General features: G+C 47.3%; 1 protein-coding gene across 4 annotated transcripts in view; it reads right to left on the bottom strand.

Annotated features, from left to right (window-relative positions):
• Positions 1–12,454: 12,454 nt before the first annotated feature.
• IGF2BP2 (insulin like growth factor 2 mRNA binding protein 2) overlaps positions 12,455–24,246 on the bottom strand; it is a 186,166-nt gene continuing 174,374 nt past the window's right edge. For all 4 annotated transcript variants that reach the window (XM_007971841.3, XM_007971842.3, XM_007971845.3 and 1 more), the window contains 4 exons: positions 20,948–21,022; positions 18,256–18,387; positions 15,939–16,052; positions 12,455–14,505 (listed from right to left, as the gene is read on the bottom strand). In XM_007971841.3, the coding sequence (XP_007970032.1) occupies positions 14,413–14,505; positions 15,939–16,052; positions 18,256–18,387; positions 20,948–21,022 (414 nt within the window). In that variant the 3' untranslated portion in view covers positions 12,455–14,412. The remainder of the gene's footprint in view (positions 14,506–15,938; positions 16,053–18,255; positions 18,388–20,947; positions 21,023–24,246) is intronic.

The following is a 24,246-nucleotide window of genomic DNA, read 5'->3' as shown; positions in this document are numbered from 1 at the left end:
GTATATGCTGAAATGATTTCTAACCCTCTCCCTACTTCAACCTCCCAAACTTGTTCTGGTTCATAAAAGCCAGAGGTAAAACTGGAAAAATTGGGCATGTGTTACCTATGAATCTACATGCCTGCCATTTGGAGTGCTCCGGCTGCTGGTCCCAGAGGTATACTGGTTATAGCTATTGCAGCCACTTCCCTGAGACTTGTAAAATCCTGGTTTAGGACATGGGCCTGTGGTGTGGATTGAAAATGCTGGGCCTACTTGATGGTCAGCCAGAGGCCATGTGGTTGGGTGGTGATTGAAGTGGGAGCAGGTTGTGCTACACCTCCCTCCTTCCTGCAGCCCTCCTCCTTTCCCTGGGCTCCTGGCACTGAGTGACTACTGGGACCAGGCAATGAGCACAGCCAAAAAGGCCAGAGGTCACTAGGTCAGCATTATACCAAACACCTGGCTTTCACTGGGCATCAGCGTGCTTCACTTGAGAGTTTGGTGCCATGGTTAAGATTGATTCCATGCTAGGTAAGTCCTGTTAGGAGTGGCAGTTTGTATTCCGCCCACATGAATGATGCTGGGCTTAATGTATTATTTGAGGGGCTTCTTAAGAGCAGTTCTCACTGAGCTTTCCATTAACGTACACTCTTCTGGACGGCTCTTAAAACTTCCAGGACATAATGAAATTGGGAAGAGCAGAGTGTTGAACTCTATAGCATGGCCTTCTGCTTGACCCTGAGTTCCTGAATTGAATGTGAGAGATCACAGGCCATGCTTCTCTAGGCATTAGAGAATGTCTCCCTTGGCATAAAGAAACATGTTAGTAGTACGGTTTTTTGTTCAGTTGAAAAAACAGCTATTGATTTTATTAGTAGCAAATTATCACCATTAAAGCCAGTGTTGTTTTTTGTTGTTGTTTTGTTTTTATTTTTTTGTTTTGTTTTTGAGACAGAGTCTCATTCTTGTCGCCCAGGCTGGAGTGCAGTGGCGCAATCTCAGCTCACTGCAACCTCCGCCTCCCGGGTTCAATCGATTCTCCCGCCTCAGCCTCCTGTATAGCTGGGATTACAGGCATGCACCACCACGCCTGGCTAATTTTGTATTTTTAGTAGAGACAGGGTTTCTCCATGTTGGTCAGGCTGGTCTTGAACTCCCCACCTCAAGTGATCTGCCCGCCTCGGCCTCCCAAAGTGCTGGGATTACAGGCTTGAGCCATTGCGCCTGTCCCACCAATGTGTTTTTTATACTGGACTGATAAAAGATGCAGTGAGCCATTATTCCCTTTTAGCAGGTAGTCTATTAAAAATTGGTGTTGATTTTTAAAATATACCATTGAGAGCAAGTATCTTTCCCAAGCTTGACCTTGAACAGAGCTGGATGGGAGTGGGAGGCAAACAGATTTGGGACATACGGAAGATGTTCTTGGGAGCCCCATATTCTACCTCAGTTACCCAAGGCTATTAGAACCTCTGAACTTTTCCTCCTCTGAAATCCTAAGCACAACTTCGGGAACATCATGTCTGATAGCAGATGTCTGCCTGCTGTGAGGAGCTGCTCGATGTGGAGACCAAGGTGTGGGTGTGGGCAGAATGTGTCCTAGTAGAAATAGTGAACGTCAGATATGAATAAATAAGCAAGAGATCGAAAGTGAAGTGTGTGACAGCCTCAGTACTATAGTTAAGCTACATCCTTTAAATTGGCTTTTGTGAACTAATTGGGAACCTATTCTCTTTTATAACTGTTTCTTTGAGAAAAACTCCTAAGCACCTGATATTCAAACAAACTTATGGTACTTTACTCGTTTGTAAGTTGGCAATCTAGCTGGCTGTATTATTGCTTTGATAATTTCTTTCCTTTTAATTTACCTAATATATATAAGGAAGGGGTTTGGATATATTAAAATAGGTGTTAATTTTATCTATTTACCAATAAATTCATCTCTTTAATTCAGTGGCTTTCACTTTTCTTTTATTGCAACTCATAGGAATAAGTGTATTTTATGTTGTGACCACACACACATAGTGTGATTATATATGGACACAAAAATTTCACATATACTTTTGTGAAGTAATACATATTCTTACTATACTCTGATAGTTTTATTTCAGTTTTTTAAAAAATTCAGGTTGTGACCACCAAGCTGATTTCTCTGCCCACTAATGGACAGATAATTCAGGGAAGGAAAATACTGCTCTAAGTGACCTGACCGCAAGATGCAAATTCTGTTTAAAACCATAAAGCTTGAGACCAAAAAACAAAAACAAAAAAGCATATATATTATAAATGTGAGGCTGTTTTGAGATGAGTCCATCTAAATCTAGGAAAACAGGCTAGCAGCTTTGAGACCCTAAATGGAAATATGTGGTGGAAACAATCCTTAAATTGTAGGTCCTTAGATGGGCATTTCCTAAAATGTGTTAAGTCTTGTAACTTGTATAAAAAATATGTAATCCCAGCACTTTGGGGGCCACTGAGGCAGGAGGATCGCTTGAGCCCAGGAGTTTGAGACTAGTCTGGGCAAGATGGCAAGACCCCAATTTTTTTCTTTTTTTTTTGAGACGGTGTCTTGCTCTGTCACCCAGGCTGGAATGCAGTGGCGCGATCCCAGCTCACTGCAAGCTCCACTTCCCGGGTTCACGCCATTCTCTTGCCTCAGCCTCCCAAGTAGCTGGGACTACAGGCGCCCGCCACCACGCCCGGCTAATTTTTTTGTATTTTTAGTGGAGACGGGGTTTCACTGTGGCAGCCAGGATGTCTTGATCTCCTGACCTCATGATCTGCCCACCTCGGCCTCCCAAAGTGCTGGGATTACAGGCGTGAGCCACCGTGCCCAGCCCTTTTTTTTTTTTTTTTTTTTTTTAAAGAAAGATATAAAGCAAAGGGTCTGTGGGCCAATGAATATGTGTACCATGTCCTTTCCGCTTGGGGATGCATAACAAACATCATACGAAGTTTGATATGAACGAATTATGTCTTAACCTAGCATTTCCTAAAACTTGGACGTTGAACCCTTTTCTATGAGACACCTGTGGAACTATTTTATGGAATACACTTAGGAAAGTGCCAGGAGAAGCAACAGAGAGAGTTCTTGGCAGTATGTACTTGAAGAACACATGGGGCAACCTTACCACTCCCCTTCCACGGCCTCCCAGGAACACCCCACTCCTCATGGCGATCATAAAGTTTGATCCCACACTACCACCCTGTCTCCTTTGATTTTTATTTAATTATATCAGTAATACGTGTTCAAAGAAAATACTGATAAGGTAAAGAATATTAATTCTGCAAATTCACCAACCAGAGTTAATACCTCTTAACATTAACATTTGGGCCAGGTGTGGTGGCTCACACATGTAATCCCAGCACTTTGGGAGGCCGAGTTGGGCCAACGACTTGAGGTCAGGAGTTCAAGACCAGCCTGACCAACATGGTGACACTCCATATGTACTAGAAATACAAAAATTAGCTGAGTGTGGTGGTGGGTGCCCGTAATTCCAGCTACTGGGGAGGTTGAGGCAGGAGAATCGCTTCAGCCCGGGAGGCGGAGGTTGCAGTGAGCAGAGAGTATACCACTGCACTCTAGCCTGAGACTCTGTCTCAAAAAAAAAAAGAAGAGGGTGTATATATCCTGGCCTTCCCCCTTCATGGGTGTGTGAATACATATCCAGGCTTGTGTTTGTATATAACTTGTTATTAACAAACACAGAACTATATAAATGATTATATAACTCCTTTTCCACTGGAACATTTTCATGTCAATAAATATATTTTAATTGCTGCACAGTATTCCACTATATGGCTATAACATTTATTTAATCCAGTATTATTGAATATAACGTCTTGCACAATGTTTGGGTTATTCTAAGAAACTCTTAGCATAACAATTTCTGGGTTAAAAGTTATGTATATTTTTAAAAATCAGGAAAAAGATAATTACCCATTGATATTTTGACTTTCATTTCTTCCAGCACGGGATGATTGCGTCTCCACTGATTTAGGTTTTATAACATTTTTCATGTGTAGGCCTTCAGTTCATTCGGAGGGATTTAACATCTCATTTTAGTCAACCATTTTATCCTTCTTTCAACTACTTTACAAAAAAATCTTTTATTATTAGGATTTCAGGACTCAGGCAAAATGGAATAGTACAGAAAACCCCCCCTTGTGGTTTTGCTTTCCTTGGTTTCAGTTACTCTTGGTCAGCCGTGGTTTGAAAACATTAAATGAAATAACAGAAATAAACACTTCGTAAGTTTTAAATTGTGCACCATTCTGAGTAACATGATAAAATCTCTCACCATTCTGCTCCATACTCGGTGGGACATGAATCATCCCTTCATTTTTATTTTATTTTTTAAACAGAGTCTTGCTCTGTCTCACCCAGGCTGGAGTACAGTGGTATAATCTCAGCTCACTGCAGCCTCTGCCTCTGGGATTCAAGTGATTCTCCTGCCTCAGCCTCCCGAGTAGCTGGGACTACAGGTGCCTGCCACCGCACCTGGCTAATTTTTGTATTTTTAGTAGAGACGGGGTTTCACCATGGTGGCCAGGCTGGTCTTGAACTCCTGACCTCGTGATCCACCCGCCTCGGCCTCCCAAAGTGCTGGAATTACAGGCTTGAGCCACCGTGCCTGGCCTGCAATTATTTTTATTCTTAGAATACATCCCACTAGAGATTCACAATGAAAATACTGTTTTTAAAATCAAATACTTTTTTCTCTGATTATGCTGTCAACTTGATACACAGTTGGATTCATTTTTTTTTAGTATTTAGGGATTTGCTTTTTGCTTTTGTTTTGTAGTTCTGAAAAATAAACACCAGCCCAAGAGCAAAAACTACCCAAATGCATTCACAGTAGTTTTGCTGGCTTCAACCTGTTTCTTACCCTGTGTAGGTAATGTTTTATTCACCTGTAACCTTTCCCTCTTTTTGGAGACAGGGTCTTACACTGTTGCCTGTGTTGGAGTGCAGCGGCATGATTTCAGGTCACTGCAGCCTTGACTTCCTGGGCTCAGGCAATCCTCCCACCTCTGCCCCCCAAGTAGCTGGGACTACAGGCATGCGCCATCACATCTGGCTAATTTTTGTATTTTTAGTAAAGACAGGGTTTCACCATGTTGGCCAGGCTGGCCTTGAATTCCTGACCTCCAAGTGATCCACCCACCTTGGCCTCCCAAAGTGCTGGGATTACAGGTGTGAGCCACCAGCCCCCCCCAAAAAACTATTGAAATAAAAATAATTATTTAAAAAATTAGCCAGGTGTGGTGGTGCATGGCTGTAGTCCCAGCTATTCAGGAGGCTGAGGTGGGAAGATTGCTTGAGCCCAGGAGGTTGAGGCTGCAGTGAGCCATGACTGTGCCACTGCACTCCAGCCTGGGCAACAGAGGAAGAACTTTTGTGCAAAGGGGGGAAAAATAATGTAATTTTCTCTCTGAGGTTTTCCCGTCATGCCAGCTGTTTCTGAGAGAGCAAGAGCTGTTAAGAACACTCAATTAGGGTTTCTAGAGACAATGACTTTCTGTGGCTGATATGAGCTAGATTAGAAAAATGGGCCGGGCACGGTGGCTCATGCCTGTGATCCCAGCACTTTGGGAGGCCAAGGCAGGCAGATCACTTGAGGTCAGGAGTTCGAGACCAGCCTGGCCAACATGGTGAAACTCCGTCTCTACTAGTAATACAAAAATAAGCCAGGTGTGGTGGCGGGCACCTGTAATCCCAGCTACTTGGGAAGCTGAGGCAGGAGAATCATTGAACTTGAGAGGCGGATGTTGCAGTGAGCCATGATCACGCCACTGCACTCCATCCCCGGTGACAGGGCGAGATTCCGTCTCAAGGAAAAAAAAAACAGAAAATGAACCTGTATGGGATGCATCTTCAATTTTTGTTCATCAGCATCTTAGGGGGAGCGAAGGGAGGAAATAAAGAGCAGCAGCAGGAACTGACAGTGAACCTCTGGGGAGTTTGCTAGCCGTGTTGTTAGTCATGGTAGCAGGCCAAAAAGGCTCCAGGAGGCCCCAAGGCACAGAAGTTTGGATGCCCATATGATGTAGGCAGGTTTCTAGCCATCTGGAATTGTGGGCTCCTTTCATAATAGAAACATGGAGATACCTCTGTGGCCCACATCCTTCCCCAGGGAGGTAGGGATAAGACTAGGCCAAATTTTTTTCATAGTCTTCAAGTCCTTCTCCCTTCTCTGTCTACTCAGCCATTTGAATCCCAATTGGTGCAAGGTTATTGGTCTTCCCTGCCTGTCCTCAGCAGCCCAGCGTTCTCTCTCGCCCGTGCCTCCCGTCACTGTCAAGATGCTGTCTTCCTGTCTACAGCTCATCCTTTGCTTTGGTTCTTTGTTGAAACTCCTCCAAACTTCTATCAATTCTCCTTTTCTCATATTTTAAATTCTCTCTCTATGCTGGAATCCTCTTCTGATCTACAGCCAGCCTGTATCAGTCCTTCCTTTCCAGAGCTCCATGTTCGAGGAACCAAGAATGGCACGGGTCGGAGCTAGCGGGTGGGGGGATGAACAGGACAAAAGGGATGTTCAGGCTTAGATTAACAGACCGCTACGCATCATAGATTTTCAGGGGATTCAATCTAAGGTGGTAGGAAGGGGCTTTTGGAGTGATGTTCGCTAATGAATAAAAACCTTCGTAGTTAAACTAAATCTCCATTGAACAACTACTATTTTAGTGTAAAATCGTGTGCAGTTAGGACTTTCTGGGATGTCAGACTGTCATGTCAAGACTGGGATTTATAGCTGAAGAAATTAATAGATTGTAGTGGTCTGAGCCCACATGTGAACAGTTCATCAGAGCCCAGTTCACATACGTGAAACTTCTTACTCACTGTAAGGTGGAACAGGACGCCGTCCTGTAAAGGATGGTCTCATGCTGGTGCTGCCCTCAGAAAACTCAAGAGAGTTGAGCCCAGTTGCAAAATAATCCAGCACTTGGGTTCCCTGGAAATGGGCTGCTGGGAGAAAAGTCCTTGCTTAGGAACAAAGCGAGCTGGTCTTGTTCCTGTCTTCTGCCTCTTCTTGTGGTCTCCCCTTCATTTCTGCAGGCCTAGGACACTTTAGGGGTGCTTCATACAAGGGCAAGTCGGGCATCATGTCAGCACCCTTTTGTCTTTCTTGCACATATTCACAGACAAATGGTTTGGAAATGGGCACTTTAAAAGTGAAACCTGAAATTCTGTCACCTGTAATACGGGTCAAACAATGAAATCTGATAGGTGGAGTCAAAGGGGTCCACTTTTGGAGGTTCCTGTGTCACTTCTCCCCCTCCCAGATGTCTCCTCATCCTGAGAGTCATCACCAAGTTCTTGGGCCTATACTTAAAGCCCTTCCTTTAAAGATGTGCTGTTCTAGGACGGGTGCAGTGACTCACGCCTGTAATTCCAGTACTTTGGGAGGCCGAGGTGGGAGGATCGCCTGAGGTCAGGAGTTCGAGACCAGCTTGGCCAACATGGTAAAACCCCATCTCTACTAAAAATACAAAATTAGCCAGGCGTGGTAATGCATGCCTGTAATCCCAGCTACTGGGGAGTCTGAAGCAGGAGAATCACTTCAACCCAGGAGGCAGAAGTTGCAGTGAACCGAGATCGCACCACTGTACTCCAGTCTGGGCAAAAAAAGTGAAACTCCACTCAAAAAAAAAAAAAAAAGTGCTGTTTCTACCAGGTGCTCAAGCAAAAGTGGCTCAAGCCTGTAATCCCAGCACTTTGGGAGACTGAGTCAGGTGGGTAATCTGAGGTCAGGAGTTGGAGACCAGCCTGGCCAACATGGTGAAACCCTGTTTCTACTAAAAATACAAAAATTAGCCAAGCGTGGTAGCAGGTGCCTGTAATCCCAGCTACTCGGGAAGCTGAGGCGGGAGAATTGCTTGAACCGGGGAAACGGAGGTTGCAGTGAGCCGAGATCGCGCTACTGCACTCCAGCCTGGGCAACAGAGCGAGACACTGTCTCAAAAAAAAAAAAAAGTGTTCTTGCTCATTTGACACGGATACCTCAATTAGGAAACACCTTTCAGTAATGACTGTGGCTGCCAAGAATCCCACAACTTCTCTTGGGCTGGCTGGCACCTATGGCTTATTTGTGAGAGCAGTGGGTTTGAGTCCTAACTGGGGGAGGGCGAAGGTGGAGCCACAGGTACAGGGGCTTCTACTGGCCACATGAAGAGCCAGGCTGTCCCTGTCCATCATGCCAACCACAGCAGTGAGAGTAACAGTAGGGCGAACAGCTGGACATCTCCATGCCATAAAACTTCAAAAGTCAAGTCAGCATCACTGAAATTGGAAATAATGAGAAAATGAGTGAGGACATCAGTGAGGAACACATTTTACATGGTATACAGGGAATGTGGCTACTCTGGAATCCCATCAGTTCACCGTCATCTGCCCCCACTGTGCCATGAACTGTCATCCCAAAAAGCTGAACTGGCTATCTCTCGCAGTCATTGTTAACTCTGTATTCCTAAGATCACTTGGACGTTTGCCAGCCATCTCTCATAGGCTCTCCAAGTCTATGAACATAAGCTTATAAATGGAGCAGGGCTTTTCTCGTCCAACCTTTGCACAGCACGTTGGTGGCAGTGCCAGGTAGAGCACCCACTCCTCAGTCCAAGGCTGATCCTGCCCTTCTGACCTCCCAGAATACAGGCATTCCCTGTTTATTGAACTTGGCTTTATTGCACTTGAAGACACTGCAGTTTTTACAAATTGTACATTTGTAACAACCTTGTGTAAGTCTATTGGCATTTTCCCAACAACATGCTCACTTTGTATCTCTGTGTCACATTTTGGTAATTCTTGTAATATTTATTTCCAACTTTTTCATTGTATTATCTATTATGGTGATCTATGATCAGTAATCTCTTATATCACTTTCACAATTCAGCACCACAAACCATGCCCACGTGGCAAACAATCTATAATTTGTGTGTGTTCTGACTGCTTCACTGACCTGCCATTCCCCATCTCTTTCCCTTTCCTCCGGCCTTCCTATTCTCTAAGAAACAATATTGGAACAGGCCACTTAATAACCTTGTAACGGCCTCTTAATGTTCAAGTGAAAGGAAGGGTTACACATCTTTTAAATGGAAAGCAAGAAAAGTGATTAAGCTTACTGAGGAAAGCATGTTGATAGTTACGACAGGCTGAAAGCTGGGCCTTCTGTGCCAAACAGTCAAATGAATACAAAGGAAAAGTTCTTGGTGGAAATTAAAAGTGCTACTCCAGTGAACACAGGAACAGTAAGAAAGTGAAACACCCTTACTGCTGATAGGGAGAAAGTTTGAGTGATCTGGATAGAAAATGAAACCAGTCACAAGATTCCTTTAAGCCAAAGCCTAGTCCAGAGCAAGGCCCTAACTCTCTTCAATGGTTGGTTCATGAGGTTTAAGGACAGAAGCCACATGTAATATAAAAGTGTAAGGTGAAGCAGCGGGAGCTGTTGGAGAAGCTGCAGCAGTTATCTGGAAGATCTAAGATCACTGATGAAGGTGGCTACACCAAACAACAGATGTTCAATGTTGATCAAACAGCCTTCTATAAGAAGAAGATGTCATCTAGGACTTTTATAGCTAAAGCAGAAAAGTCAATGTTTGGTTTCAGAGCTTCAAAGGAAGGCTGACTCTTAGGGGTTAATGCAACTGGTAACTTTGTTGAAGGCAATGCTCATTTACCATTCTAAAAATCCTAGGACCCCTAAGAATGATGCTAAATCTACTCTGCCTGTGCCCTAGAAATAGAAGAACAAAGCCTGGGTGGCAGCACATCTGTTTACAGCATAGTTTACTGAATATTTTAAGCCCCCTATTAAGATTCAAATGATTACTGCTCACTGACAACGCACCTGGTCACCCAAGAGCTGTACAAGGAGATGAATGTCTTCATGTTAGCTAACGACATCCATTCTGTAGCCCATATATCAAAAGATAATTTCAAACTTCAAATCTTTTTTTTTTTTTTTTTGAGACATTATCTCACTTGGTTGCCCAGGCTGGAGTACACTGGCACAATCTCAGCTCACTGCAACCTCCACCTCCCAGGTCCAAGCAATTCTCCTGTCTCAGCCTCCCAAGCAGCTGGGATTACAAGTGTGCACCACCACGCCTGGCTAATTTTTGTATTTTTAGTGGAGACAGTGTTTCACTATGTTGACCAGGCTGGTCTCGAACTCCTGACCTCAGGTGATCTGCCTGCCGCAGCCTCCCAAAGTATTGGGATTACAGGCGTGAGCCACTGCACCCAGTCTCAAATTTTTTTAAGATATGAATTTTTAAATAAATTGGCCAGGTGTGGTGGCTCATGCCTGTAATCCTAGCACTTTGGGAGGCCGAGGCAGGAGGATCACGTGAGGTCAGGAGTTCGAAACCAGCCTGGCCAACATGGTGAAACCCTGTCTCTATTAAAAATACAAAAAGTAGGGCCGGGCGCGGTGGCTCAAGCCTGTAATCCCAGCACTTTGGGAGGCCGAGACGGGCGGATCACAAGGTCAAGAGATCGAGAGCATCCTGGTTAACACGGTGAAACCCCGTCTCTACTAAAAAATACAAAAAACTAGCTGGGTGAGGTGGCGGGCGCCTGTAGTCCCAGCTACTCGGGAGGCTGAGGCAGGAGAATGGCGTGAACCCGGGAGGCGGAGCTTGCAGTGAGCCGAGATCGTGCCACTGCACTCCAGCCTGGGCGACAGAGCAAGACTCTGTCTCAAAAAAAAAAAACAAACAAAAACAAAAAGTACCCGGGCGTGATGGCGGGCACCTGTAATCCCAGCTACTTGGGAGGCTGAGGCAGGAGAATTCCTTGAACCTGGGAAGTGGAGGCTGCAGTGAGTCGAGATCAGGCCACTACACTCCAGCCTGGGTGACAGAGTGAGACTCCATCAAAAAAAAAAAAAGTACATTTCATAAGGCTATAGCTGCCATAGATGATGATGACTCTGATGAATCTGGGCAAAGTAAATTGGAAAGCTGGAAAGGACTCACCATTCTCGATGTCATTAAGAACATTTGTGACTCATGGAAGGAAGTAAAAATACCAACTTTAACAGGAGTTTGGAAGAAGGTGATTCCAACCCTCATGGATGACATTGAGGGTTCAAGACTTCAGTGGAGGAAGTAACTGCAGATGTGGTGGAAACAGCAAGAGAAGTAGAAGTGGAGCCTGAAGATGTGACCGAATTATACAATCTCATAATCAAACTTAACAGATGGGCGGAGTTGCTTCTTATGGATGAGCAAAGAAAGTGGTTTCTTGAGTTGGAATCTACTCCTGGTGAAGATGCTGTGAACATTGTTGGAAGGACAACAAAGGCTTTAGATTATTACATAAACTTAGCTGATGAAGCAGCGGCAGGGTTTGAGAGAACTGACTCCAATTTTGGGAGAAGTTCTGTGGATAAAGCACTACGTCAAACAGCATCGCATGCTACAGAGAAATATTTTGTGAAAGGAAGAGTCAATCGATGCCCCAAACTTCATTGTCTTATTTGAAGAAACTGCCACAGCCACCTGTACCTTCAGCAACCACCACCCTCATCAGTCGGCAGCCATCAACATTGAGGCAAAACTCTTCATGAGCCAAAAGAGTACGACTTGCCTAAGGCTCAGATGATCATTAGCATTTTTAGCAATAAAGTATTTTTAATTAAGATATGTACACCGTTGGGCCTGGCGCGGTGGCTCACGCCTGTAATCCCAGCAGTTTGGGAGGCCAAGGCAAGCAGATCACAAGACTGTCCTGGTTAACACAGTGAAGCCCCATCTCTACTAAAAATACAGAAAGTTGGCCAGGTGTGGTGGCACATGCCTGTAGTCACAGCTACTGGGGAGGCTGAGGCAGGACAATCGCTTGAACCCGGGAGGCGGAGGTGGCAGTGAACCGAGCTCGCGCCACTGCACTCCAGCCTGGGTGACAGAGCGAGACTGTCTCAAAAATAAATAAAAACACAAAAAATGTACAGTTTTAGAAATAATGCTATTGCACACTTAATATAGTGTAAACATAACTCACATGCTGTAGGACACTAAAACGTGTGTATGACTCATCTTACTGCCGAGTTCGCTTTACTGTGGTGGTCTGGAACGGAACCTGCAGCGTCCCTGAGGTATGCCTGCACTTAAAAGAGAGCTTCCCGTGGAGGCCTGAAGTGCCTCTTCCCATAACTGTCAGGCATATTATCCTCCCCCTTTCCTCCACTTAGAAAGCAGCTTTGCCTGGCCAAGCTTGAAGTTCCTTAAGGATAGACTGGTCTTCCCTAGCTTGACATGCAGTCGATCCATCCCTCTAGCTCCGGGGTTCTGAAACTTCAGTGCACACAGCAATCACCCAGAAGCCTTGCTGAAAAGGTTGCTGGGCCTCACCCCCAGGATTTCTGATTCAAGGTGGACCCCAAGAATCTACATTTCTAACAAGTTCCCAGGTGATAGCTGATGCTGCTGGTCTGGGGACTACACTTTGACCACCAATCTAGTTTAGCTTCTCCCAAAGACTTTCCTGGGAAAAACCAGCTTTCTCAGAGTAGCTGTGCAGATCCTGGTCATATTCACCGCCTGTCTCCCCAGGTCCCTCAGAGCTAGGACTCAGCTGACACCTGGGATGAGGCAATGCTTACTTAGTAAAATAAAACACCAAGACACCAGGATCTTGTTAGCTGGATATATTTCTTTTTTTTTCTTTTTTTTTTTCTTTTTTTTTTTTTTTTTTTGTCACAGAACACTGTTTGCAGTAGAGGAAACTGGCATTGCAGTCTGGTGGTATAATGGCTTGTCCACATAAACCAGTACATGTTCATCCTTTAGCGCAAAAGCCCTAATGGCGCGTACCCTATGAAAATTCAGGACATCTCCAATATTCTCTCTCTCTGTTTTTGTCATCTTTTTTTTTTAAAATAAAATTTTCAAGGTTTGTCCAAAAGAAGGCCATATAGGTTCTTGGCTAGCGGAAGACAATTCAGAACAGCTGTTGCACACTTGCACTGTCACCTTCTCCAGGCTGGCAGTTGATATCTTATTTTTTTTTCCAACTCATTTTTATTAAAAAAATAAAAAAATGCTCCAACTATCAGTTTTACAAAATCTCTAAGGGAAACACAAGAGCAAGGTGCTGAGGTAAAAAACACCTGAGGTAGCTTTTTCTGTGTGTTTTTCTCGTTAAAAAAATCTGTAAATTTAACGCCCTGGGCCAACAACCTTGGTAAATTTCTACTTTCCTCCACATTTTTTTTTTTTTAAGAAAGAAATCATTTTGCTGAATATTGATGGCTTATACACCAAAATGCAAAAAGACAAAATACATTCTTTCATTGTGGAATTTTTTCTTTGTTTGGTTGACTGGTTGGTTTGATGGGTTCCTGTTTTCCTCTTCCAAAACGCTAGGACAAGTACCATTGACTCTTGTTCTTTTGAGTAACCAAGTGTAAGCTGAGGCTGGTTTGTGTGTTTCGCTTTTGTTCCTTTTGTGTGATGTGATACTCAGAGCACTGCTTTGCCTGGGTAGGGGGGGTGCATAGATACGGGATTGAGATGGAGGGATGAGGGAATTCAAAAGAATGGAGATGGAGAAGAAGGGGAGGGGAGGGAGGGGAGAGATAAACAGAGAGAGACAGAGAATTATATAGCAGTATGCAAAAAACCAGTTTAAAACCTGTGAAGCAAAGAGAAATGGGTGTATGAGCTAGACAGGCATGAGGAGTGACAGAGTTTCCTCTTTAAGGAGACGGTATCCCTTCCGTTGACATACACAGGTGATCCAGAACTGCTGAGTGTCCTTCCGACGGGATTTCCCTCTGGGTGAATTTCGTGTGGGTGGCCTCAAAGCTCCTCTCTACACCGTGAGGCCTCCCAAAGAAAGACTTTATTCTTTAAAGTCTAGAAAAGCCTGCTTTCTCTTTAAAAAGAAAAAAAATTAATAATTGATTAAGAATTGGAGTTAGTTGAGTTATCTGATATATTATTTCTAAAATATATTACCGCTGCAGGCACCCTGTGTAACCCACAGGCCACATATCTTAACATCTTCCCCTTCTAATATGTACACACATGTACAGAGACGATTTGCCACAAAAAAAGGGTGTGCATTTTGCTTGGCTTTGAACACGTTCACCTATGTTAGTTCAACTAAAAGGGATAGCGTCGTGGGAGTTAAGGAGAGATCCGAGTGGATGGCGAAGTGGATGGTGAAGCCTGCAGAAGCCCTGCGGGGCGGGAGGCGGCCCGGTGGTTCTGGCAAACCTGGCTGACCTTCCCCACCCCTCCTCGGCCCCTGGGATTCTCGGGCTCTCTGCAGAGTCCCTGGCCGCCTCCGCAGACTTCTCATTCCTCAGATGGTCTTTGGTTTGCTCCCGATCTGGCTGGCTGTGTTTGGTCTCATTCTGGCAGGTGTTGGAAGGGCTACATTCATCCGTTGTTTTGCTGGTGCCTGTGGGAGCCTCACTTGCTGCGCTGTGAGGCGACTCCCTGAGGGTATTTCTGCTCCTGCTGCTTCACCTGTTGTACAATTTCCCTGATCTTGCGCTGTGCAGTCTGCAGCAAGGGAGAGAAGGGAGAGGAAGGGACAGGGGAAAAAAGGAACCCAGTTCTGAGGACAAACGGCAGGGGAGGCTCTGGGGCTTGGGGAAGAAGGGTGGAATGCTCAGACAAGCGTCACCTACCCACCCCCGCACCTTACTCTGGGCCCTTTTCTGCCGCAAAGTAAGTGGCAGAGGCCCCCCACCAACTCCCACCCCAAGGTCCAGGGTAAGGGGGTGGGACTTCGGCAGCCTCCAGTTCACTGCTGGATGGACAGGCCAGGAAGCAGAAGCAGGCAGCCGGCAACAGGGGGCTGTGCAGAGTCAGATGCTACACTTGGGCTCCCATGCTGGTCCTACCCCGTTCTACAGTGGCTAGAAGGGCATGAGTGTGATGGACAGGGGAGGGAGGGAGGAACTGAGCCCAGATGCTCTACCCTGAACAGCCGGAGCACACACATGAAGCCCCACCTGTCCCCTCACCCAGCCCAGCACTGTGCCTGCAGGCAGCTCCCTGGCGGACTGAACTCCTGTAGGAACTGGCTGTTCAGACACATTCCCAGGTCACTGAGGAGCTGAGCGGAGCGGGGAGACAGCAGACAAGGGGCGTGGCCAGGGACTCTGACTGCAGAAGACCCAAGTGAGAATTTTGAAGGGCATTGGGGGGGTGTGTGTGTGGGTGGCAGGGGAACCACAGTGTGGCAGGTGCCCTTTCCTGAACCATCAGGTCTCTTGGCACAGGCACAGGCACAGGCACAGGCATTGGGAGAGCAGGCTGACAGCTTAGACAAACCTTCAGTGTCTGCTTACACCAAGTACACTGTTTGTCTTCACTAATTCAGGACAAAGAGCAGGAATCCTGTCTTCCAAAACTCAGTTTACAAAAGCACCAAAGAGAAAGTGGCCAGGTGCTGGCCTTTCCCAGTGAAAGAGAAGCAGCTGTGTGGAGGTGCAGTATTTTGACAGGGTGGGTTGCGGTGAGACGGAAGAGGAGGACAGAGAAATGAGAAACGAGGCTCTCTTGCCATGAGCATATAGCCTTTCACAGTAAGTGTTCAGGCTTTGGGGGAGGAATCCAGAGGGTGGGCTTGCCTGGCTCCCAGCGGGGAGGCTGGCACTGGGGCCTGAGGAGAGAGGGTGAGGGAAGCTGAGACCATGCCCTTAAGCACTGCAGGGGGCTTGGAACCTGCTTGGCTTTGCTTAAGGGCTTAACTCTCCACTCTCCCTCAAGCTCCTGGCATACATACCTCGGGGATGACAGTGGAGAGAAGTGTGAAACAACATCCCTGCCCTGGGGGCCATCCCTGAAGAGCCAGGAAGAACCAGGGAGAGGTTCCATCTTGGCAGGGATTGGTGCTCAGGGCTGTGGCCACCTGACAGGCCATGAGTAGCTTAGCAGAGAACTGAAAAGAGACTTGCAGGAGAGACGGGGCCCTCACAGCACAGTACCTGGCTAGCAAAGAAGTGCCCGATAATTCTGACGATCACTTCCTCATTTTCATCTGGCGTTTGGTCACGAGGCACGATGACTTCCGCACTGGTTAAGTTCTGCAGCTCATTCACCTGTGAAGGGAGAAAAGGCAATGGGTTGGATAGGTTCCCTGCCCGTCAGCATGGTGGGCTCAGGACGGAGTGGAAGAGGTGGAGTAGGGGAAGGAGGACACCCCTGGGGGCTCCTCTGCCCCTGGGCACATGGGGCCATGTTGGTTGGGCCCTGCCAGGCTCAGTGACAGGGAGAGGGAGTCCAGCCACGGACTCCTGGGGCTGCTTCTGAGACAAAGTTCTCTTCTTCTGGAGTTCCCATCAGTGCAGGCCTGCCCATGCTCACGGAGACCCCAGGCTTTCCCATAACCCCCCACTCCCCACCCCTACCCCGTAAGATCATTACTCCTAGACATGCTCTCCTGGGTGCTGACCACGAGCCCAAACCTCCTCTTGGTTAACTGTCCCTGCGAATCAGCCCTGCTGTTCCCTCCTCCTCGTTTTCACTCCTCCCGTGAACACAGTCTTGCTCATGTGTTCCTACCCTTGGATTGTTGGCCTCTCTCCCAGCCACTGGATCCCACCCCAGGCCCACCTCCACGAAGCCTCCAGCCCATGCTGAGCTTCTTGTGTCTCCAACCGCTGCCTGCATTGTTTCTACTCCCCGCTGCCTCACTGGGCCTGCTTCCCATCAGGACTGCACGCTTCCCGAGGGCTTGGACCCCATCCTCTGGCCCTCTGGCCTGATGCCGAGCTCACAGGACGGTTCAGCATGTGCTTTAGGGGAAACCTGACAGTCTAGAGGATGCAGAGAATTCAGTGACTGGCTCTGAAATAGCCAAACAGGACACCCAGGGGCTCGGGATTCTACTCCCTGCTGATCCGTCTGCTTTCTTTTGCCTCCTACATTCCAGCTCCACCTAAAGCGCAGTGTGTGCCCTGGAAGGCCAACTGCATTCTGGAGACAGGGAATCTTCTGATTCCACACTGCTTCCTTCTTTCGTATAAAGCTGACTCATTATATCTAGAACTTGGTTTTGAATTCCTTTTAAGAGTTTCTATGTAAAGAGCTTTACAGCTGGGTGCAGTGACTCATGCCTGTAATCCCAGCACTTTGGGAGGCTGAGGTGGGGGGATCACCTGAGGTCAGGAGTTTGAGACCAACCTGACCTGACCAAAATGGTGAAACCCCGTCTATACTAAAAATATAAAAAATTAGCTGGGCGTGGTGGCGAGTGCCTACAGTCCCAGCTACTCGGGAGGCCGAGGCAGGAGAATCACTTGAACCAGGGAGGTGGAGGTTGCAGTGAGCAGAGATGGCACCACTGTACTCCAGCCTGGGTGACAAGAGCGAAACTCTGCCCCCCAAAAAAAAAAAAAAGCTTTACAAAAACAGCAAATAACACACATATACATATATATACATACACACTCAGGACTCAAGAGCCCCCTGCAAGTTCCTGCCACCCAACACTGCTACTTTGCCAGGCAGCCTGCACTAGGTTCTACTGGAACTTCCCAGTGTTCATCTCCCCACCCAGGTAAGTCACATTCCAGAACATACCAGGTCTACAGACCACCTGCTCATTCCCACAAGCTTCAGAGTTAATGCTCTGGCACTTTTCAAACTACACTGCGTTTGTTACTGCCACCTTCTGGTAGAAAATGTAGATGATCTTTTAAAAAACGATTTCCTCCTTGCCCACCATCCTGCTGCTAAACTAGCTCCCCTACAGCCATGTTTGGGAAACAGCCAGAAGCTGGAGCCTGTGGAGGGAGAGTTAGGGACTGGGGACATCTGTCAGGAGGGCTGAGAGCCAGGAGAGAGTGCAGGGCACAGGCCTGAGTGAAATCCAGGGAAGGTGGTGGTCTGCCAAGCGGGTTAGCGTCTCTCTCGGTGGGACTCCCCCCTTTCCTATTTAATGGCTGCTACGTGTGAGTATAAAGAAGGGGACAGAAGACAGCCTTTCTGTTTTCGGGGAGTGGAGACCTTCATTTACCCTGGAGCCAAGATGGGTATTACTGGGCACAGGAACGTGGTGTTTTTGGTGCTGGGCTTATAGCACCATGGACTGGGGGCCCTAAGTTGTGGAGTGAAGCTGATGACATTTTTGTTCTTGGGATCCTCATGCCTCAAAGGGCTCAGATGCCAGGAGAGCCTGAGTTTGTCTGCCAAAGACCCTGACTGTACATTGGGAAAGAAGGCACCAAATGGGAGACTGAGGAACTCGGGCAAGGCCAGAGCGGGGAATCCGGCCCAGGTGATGAAGCGGAGCACACTTACGGTCTTGCCACCTTTGCCAATCACCCGGCCAGCTGTGGAAGAGGGCACTCTGATATGGGCTTCCAGCTTCACTTCTTCTTTGGGGTTAAAGAAGTTTTCCTCTTTCAGTTTCCCAAAGATCCGTCCCTGGGCCTGAGAGAGCAAGACATGACTAATGACTCTCAGTCAGCCAGCAGCAGGCACTTCCTCAGTGCTGCCCAGGGCACCGGAGAGTGCAGACAACGGGTCAGTCCCATTCCCACACTCCCTGGGACACACAGGAAGCTGTGCGCCCCAGCCTCCGCGCTCTCACAGACCCGGGGGGCGCTGCTCCCGCCACGTCCGATGGCTGCACTTTGAAAAATGTGCATGGGCTTTCGTGTTTTGGTGGTCTGCAGAAGACTGCCTCCTCTAGAAAGCTTTGTGTGTGTCAGGGCTAAGGGGATGGGTGAGGGGATGGAACTCTGTCTTATTTCCATATTATCACCTATAAATGTTTGCTTGATTGACTGAATTTGTTCAGGGGATTCTTAACTCCCATCACCACAGGGTCATAGCCCTGGTTAGTAAAGGATGGAGGTGATGGTGATGGTAATGGGATTTGAGGAGCCTGATGTTGCTTTTTTTTAAATAAAAAATTTTTTGATGGAGAACAGGGTCTTGCTCTGTGCCCAGGCTGGAGTACAGTGGCATGATCACAGTTCATGTTTTCATTTTCTTTTAGAGAGGAGGTCTCACTATGTTGCCCAGGTTGGTCTTGAACTCATGGCCTCAAGTGATCCTCCCACCTTGGCCTCCCAAAATGCTGGGATTACAGGTGTGAGTCACTACATTCAACATGATCTTTCTTTTTGATGTCTAACTCCAAAGGTAGAGGAGCCAAGAACCTATTTTCTTTTTTATTTTTTTAATGAAAAAGAACCACAGCTTACAATGTTCTTTTTTTTTTTTTCTTTACTTAAAATACTGAGATATAATTTACATAATCTGAAAGTCACCATTTTAAGGTATACACTTCAGTCCAGGCATGGTGGCTCACACCTCTAATCCCAGCACTTTGGGAGGCCGAGGTGGGCAGACTGCTTGAGGCCAGGAGTTCAAGACTAGCCTGGCCATCATGGTGAAAACCCATCTCGACTAAAAATACAAAAATTAACCAGGCGTGTGGGCATGCGCTTGTAATTCCAGCTACTTGGGAGGCTGAGGCACGATAATCACTTGAACCCGAGAGATGGAGGTTGCAGTGAGTTGAGATGCCACCACTGCACTCCAGCCTGGGTGACAGAGGGAGACTCCGTCTCAAAAAATAAAAACTAAACAAAACACCAAGTATCCATTTCAGTGGTATGTTGTGCAATCGCTACCATTATCTACTCAGAACATTTCCATACCATTCCCCCAGATAAAAACCTCATACCTATTAGCAGTTAGTTCCAACTCCTCCTGTTCTCTGGCAACTGCCAATCTACTTTCTGTCTCTAGGGACTGGCCTATTCTGGACATTTCATATAAATGAAATCATTTCATACATGGCCTTTATTTATTTTGGGACAGTCTTGCTCTGTCACCCAGGCTAGAGTGCAATGGCATGATCACAGCTCACTGCAGCCTTGACCTGAGTTCAAGTGACCTCCTGCCTCAGCCTCCCAAGTAGGCTGGGACTACAGGTATATGCTACCACACCCAGCTACTTTAAATTTTTTTTTGTAGAGATGGGGGTCTCACTGTGTTGCCCAGGCTGGCCTCAAACTCCTGGGCTCAAGTAGTCCTCTTGCCTTGGCCTCCTAAAGTGTTGGATCACAGGAATGAGCCTCCACACCTGGCCTATATGGGGCTTTTGCTGTCTGATTTCTTTTACTTCGTGTGATGGTCACCCATGTTGCACCATGCATCAGTACTTCATTCCTTTCTATGGCTGAATAATATTCTGTTAAATGGATATTCCACATGTTGTCCAATATTGAGTTGAAGCGTTATTGTTTTTTGTTATCTTTTTCTTTTCATTAGAGATGAGGTCTTGCTATATTGCCCAGGCTGTTCTCAAACTCCTGGGCTCAAGGGATCCTCCTGCCTCTGCCTCCCGAGTAGCTGGAACTACAGGAGGATGCCACCACCTGCTGCCCCTGGCTGAGGCTATTGCTTTTGAGCAGTTCCACATGTGTGAATTTCCTCTGCTCAGCTAAAGTTTAAATATTTTTAATGATAAGGATTGTACTTTTATAAATAAATACATGTTTCTCACTTTTAGAAAGCTCAAGTTATAATTTTCCTAGGGAAGAAAAAAAGGCAAAAACAAAACAAAGTAAAACACACCTCACCAAAGAACTTCCAACAAACCGTGCTATTTCCCCTTACACCTGTTAGTCCTCTGTGGCTTGAAGGGTAGAAATGACTAAATGAGCCGGAGACATCCATCCTCAGAACCAGGGCTAAGAGATGACAGGTGCCAGAGGAGGTACCACTCGAACTGGGCACCGACAGATGATCGACTTTTCCACAGGAGGGAGGGGGAAGAGGGCTTCCCAGCAGAGGGCAAACGTGCAGAAGGAACAGCCAGGATGGAGGTGGGGACGACAGGGTGAGCCTGAGCCCGGTGGGCAGTAGCAGGGAGGGAAATGGAGGCTGGGCCTCCAAAGAAGAGCCTTGAATATGCCTTTGAGGTGGCTGCTCTGTGCCCAGAGCCTGCAGGGCTGAGGTGGCCCTTGGCACTAACCTTGAACTGGGCTTCTGGCGGCCCGGTGATGATGACCATCCTTTCGCTGACGTCTGGGCCTTCTGCAGGGGCGATCTGTGGTTCACAGGAGAGGAAAACGCTGATGCTCGGCTGCATTCCCTAGCCCCTCTTTCAAGTCTAAGTGGACGGCAAGCACGCCGACAGGAGACATTGGGTCTTGCTTCTGCCGTTACCCCTGGCTCTGTCTGATGCCATGCTGCCTCCACCCTGGTCTTAGGAAGTCATGACTGTAATGCCCAGTATCAAATTTGGGTTTTTGGCCACCCAGGGAGAGTCAGACACAGGCCCATAGTTACTGCCTGTCCCTGCCCCGAGCACCAACTCTGACGGGCCTCCTCTCACTGAGTCAAGTTTTAGGAAATAACCAGGGAGTCAAAAGCTCTAGGAAGAGGGATGTACAGGCTCTGCCAACCCACCTAGGGCCCAAAGGGAAGGAAAGGCAGGTCCACCAAGGTGTTAAATTGGAGTCGAGCTTGCAGCAAAGGTATCTCTGGTTCTAATTCTCAGCTTGCGGGGGTAGTCAGCTGCAAGTGACAATTGAGTTAGAGTATGTGTGGTCAGGACTGCTTCCTCCACAGCAAATGGGTCATAAGTAAAACAGCAGCAGAGCAGAAATGGGGGCACGTTGGTTCCAGTCTTGGTCCTGAAAATCCTGCAAATCCCTCCCCTCGCTGTGCCTCCATTCCCTCATCTGTGAAACATGGGGGCTGGGCCCGGCAAGCTCCAAATCTCCTCTCTTTTTTTTTTTTTGAAACCGAGTCTCACTCTACCGCCCAGGCTGGAGTGCAGTGGCGTGATCTCAGCTCACTACAACCTCCACCTCCCAGGTTCAAGCGAGTCTCCTGCCTCAGCCTCCCAAGTAGCTGGGACTACAGTTATCCACCACCTCACCCAGCTAATTTTTGTATTTTTAGTAGAGATGGGGTTTCACCATGTTGGCCAGGCTGGTCTCAAAGTCCTCCAAAGAAGAGCTCAAGTGACCTCAAGTGATCCGCCCACCTTGGCCTTCCAAAGGGCTGGGATTACAGGTGTGAGCCACTGCGCCCAGCCTCCTTCTCTTAGTTTCTGTGAGTTCAGGTTCTCTTGCCACACTACTCAAACCCTGGGCTGAATAGGCATTTTTGTTGGAGAGATCCTTGTTACATATTTGTTTCTGCATAGCCTGTTTTATTCCAAAAAGCTTTAGCTAAAAACAAATACAAAATCAAAACTTATTAACACATTGTAGCAAAAGCCACACATTTTGTCATTCAAAGTAAAATGAGGCCAGGCGTACAGTTGCTCACACCTGTAATCCCAGCACTTTGGGAGGCGGAGACGGACAGATCACCTGGGGTCAGGAGTTCGAGACCAGCCTGGCCAACATGGTGAAACCCCGTCTCTATTAAAAATACAAAAATTAGCCAGGTGTGGTGGCACACACCTGTATTCCCAGCTACTTGGGAGGCTGAGGCAGGAGAATCACTTGAACCCAGGAGGTGGAGGTTGCAATGAGCCGAGATCAAACCACTGCACTCCAACCTGGGTGACAGAGAGAGACTCCATCTTTTTTTAAAAAAAAAAAAAAAAAAAAAGGAAAATGAGTGCACACCAGGCATTTAGGAACGTAAGGATGAGCCAAGACTGAGGTCAGAACACACATCTCCTAAGGTCCTCCACACCTGCCCCAGGTTGGCCGCAGATGCAGTTCTAAGCTAAGATCAAATACGAAACAAGAAACATGGTCAATGACAGGGTCATCATGTTCTCAGGCAAAACCCAAGTAGCGGTTCAAAGGAGGCGCCATTCCTGAGACTAGGTCTCGAGAAAGATCTGTTGAGTGAAACGGGATTCACTCTGGGTGCTGCATTTGTGTGCAGATCACCTCTGGACCACTGTGTCACTTGGGCTCCTCCAGGAAGACCTCCACCGCCAGAGGGTTCAATTTTGTTTCCTCTCAGTGTGTCCTATAAGCCAGATCCATCCATGGGCCTCAGGGTCCAGGGTGGTTGCTCCAGCTTTATTGTGAGTACACAGCCAAGACATGCTCAGACCCGTCCCGCTCTGGAAGGAGGGACCCCTTCATGGGATCTGCAAAGAGTTCTCTGGCCTTGACTCCTTGGTGGCATGAAGATAAACATGAGACTCGGGTGACCAACAGCTGAGCTTCTTGGGGGACTTCCTTTGCTGTGGGCAGCCATTTCTTCGCAGGGTCTCAGCCAAAAAATACAGATCTGAGTGTGTCGAGGGGTCTGACACCCTCTGGTAGATCACACAGAGCCTGGCCATTGCGACTTCTGGCAGGATCCCTTGACTCTACTTTGAGATCCATACCTGGCATTAAACCTGGTCCTTACCTCAGAGTAAATAAGAGAGAGTGGATCATGGCTGTGTGGTTCCCAGCTCCTACCACCACCCAAACCAAGAAGGGTGAATGGCTGATTCATGACTCACACTGACCAAATCAGTTCTGTCATCACCGTCCACTTCCTAGTGACTTGTGGCTGCTTTGCTCAGATTCTCCAGCCTAGACCAGAAGTTGGAGAGCTACTTATGCACTTCTGCTTGTGCTACTTGTGCACTTGTGCACTTCTGCAGTTTTGGAATGTCTAATGGCACACTCCCTCTGAAGGGGTAGGAATGAGGACCCCATCTTAGGACTGAAGCAAATGGGGTGCAGAGATAACTGCCAAGATCACAGGGTAAGCAGGGCTGGAGCAAGGATCTGGAATTAGGTGTCACTGGCTGAATTAATTTTGTGCAGCATTTGGAAGCCTGTTCTACAGGAAAGGCAGGTGATGTGAGCTCAGCTCTCACCTGCAACCAAAGCATCTCTTGGAGTGCATCACCCAGATCTTAGCTCAGTCCACCTCCTCTGGGCTCTGCTCCCATGGATGAGTGTAAGGCTCTCTCCCCGCCCAGCAGCATCAAATGTGCCCCTCACTGTGGCCCCCAAAGACTGGCCCAGTAGAAACTAGGGGTGGGAGAATCTCTGGAGTTAGTGAGATCATCCATCTTGCTTTAGAGACAGATGTTTTCAGGGACCTGTTGAGACAAAGGGAATCTAGCAAAAAACAGAATTTTTAATTTTTATTTTCATGAGACAGAGTCTTGCTCTGTCACCAAGGCTGGAGTGCAATGGCGTGATCTCAGCTCACTGCAACTTCCACCTCCCAGGTTCAAGTGATTCTCCTGCCTCAGCCTCCTGAGTAGCTGGGATTACAGGCACCCACTATCATGCATGGCTAATTTTTGTATTTTTATAGAGATGGGGTTTCACCATATTGCCCAGGTTGGTC

The sequence above is a fragment of the Chlorocebus sabaeus genome, chromosome 15 (assembly GCF_047675955.1).
Source record: "Chlorocebus sabaeus isolate Y175 chromosome 15, mChlSab1.0.hap1, whole genome shotgun sequence".
Classification (NCBI taxonomy): domain Eukaryota; kingdom Metazoa; phylum Chordata; class Mammalia; order Primates; family Cercopithecidae; genus Chlorocebus; species Chlorocebus sabaeus.
Note: the sequence above shows the minus strand (reverse complement) of the source record. Positions and strands in the feature narration are given on the sequence as shown.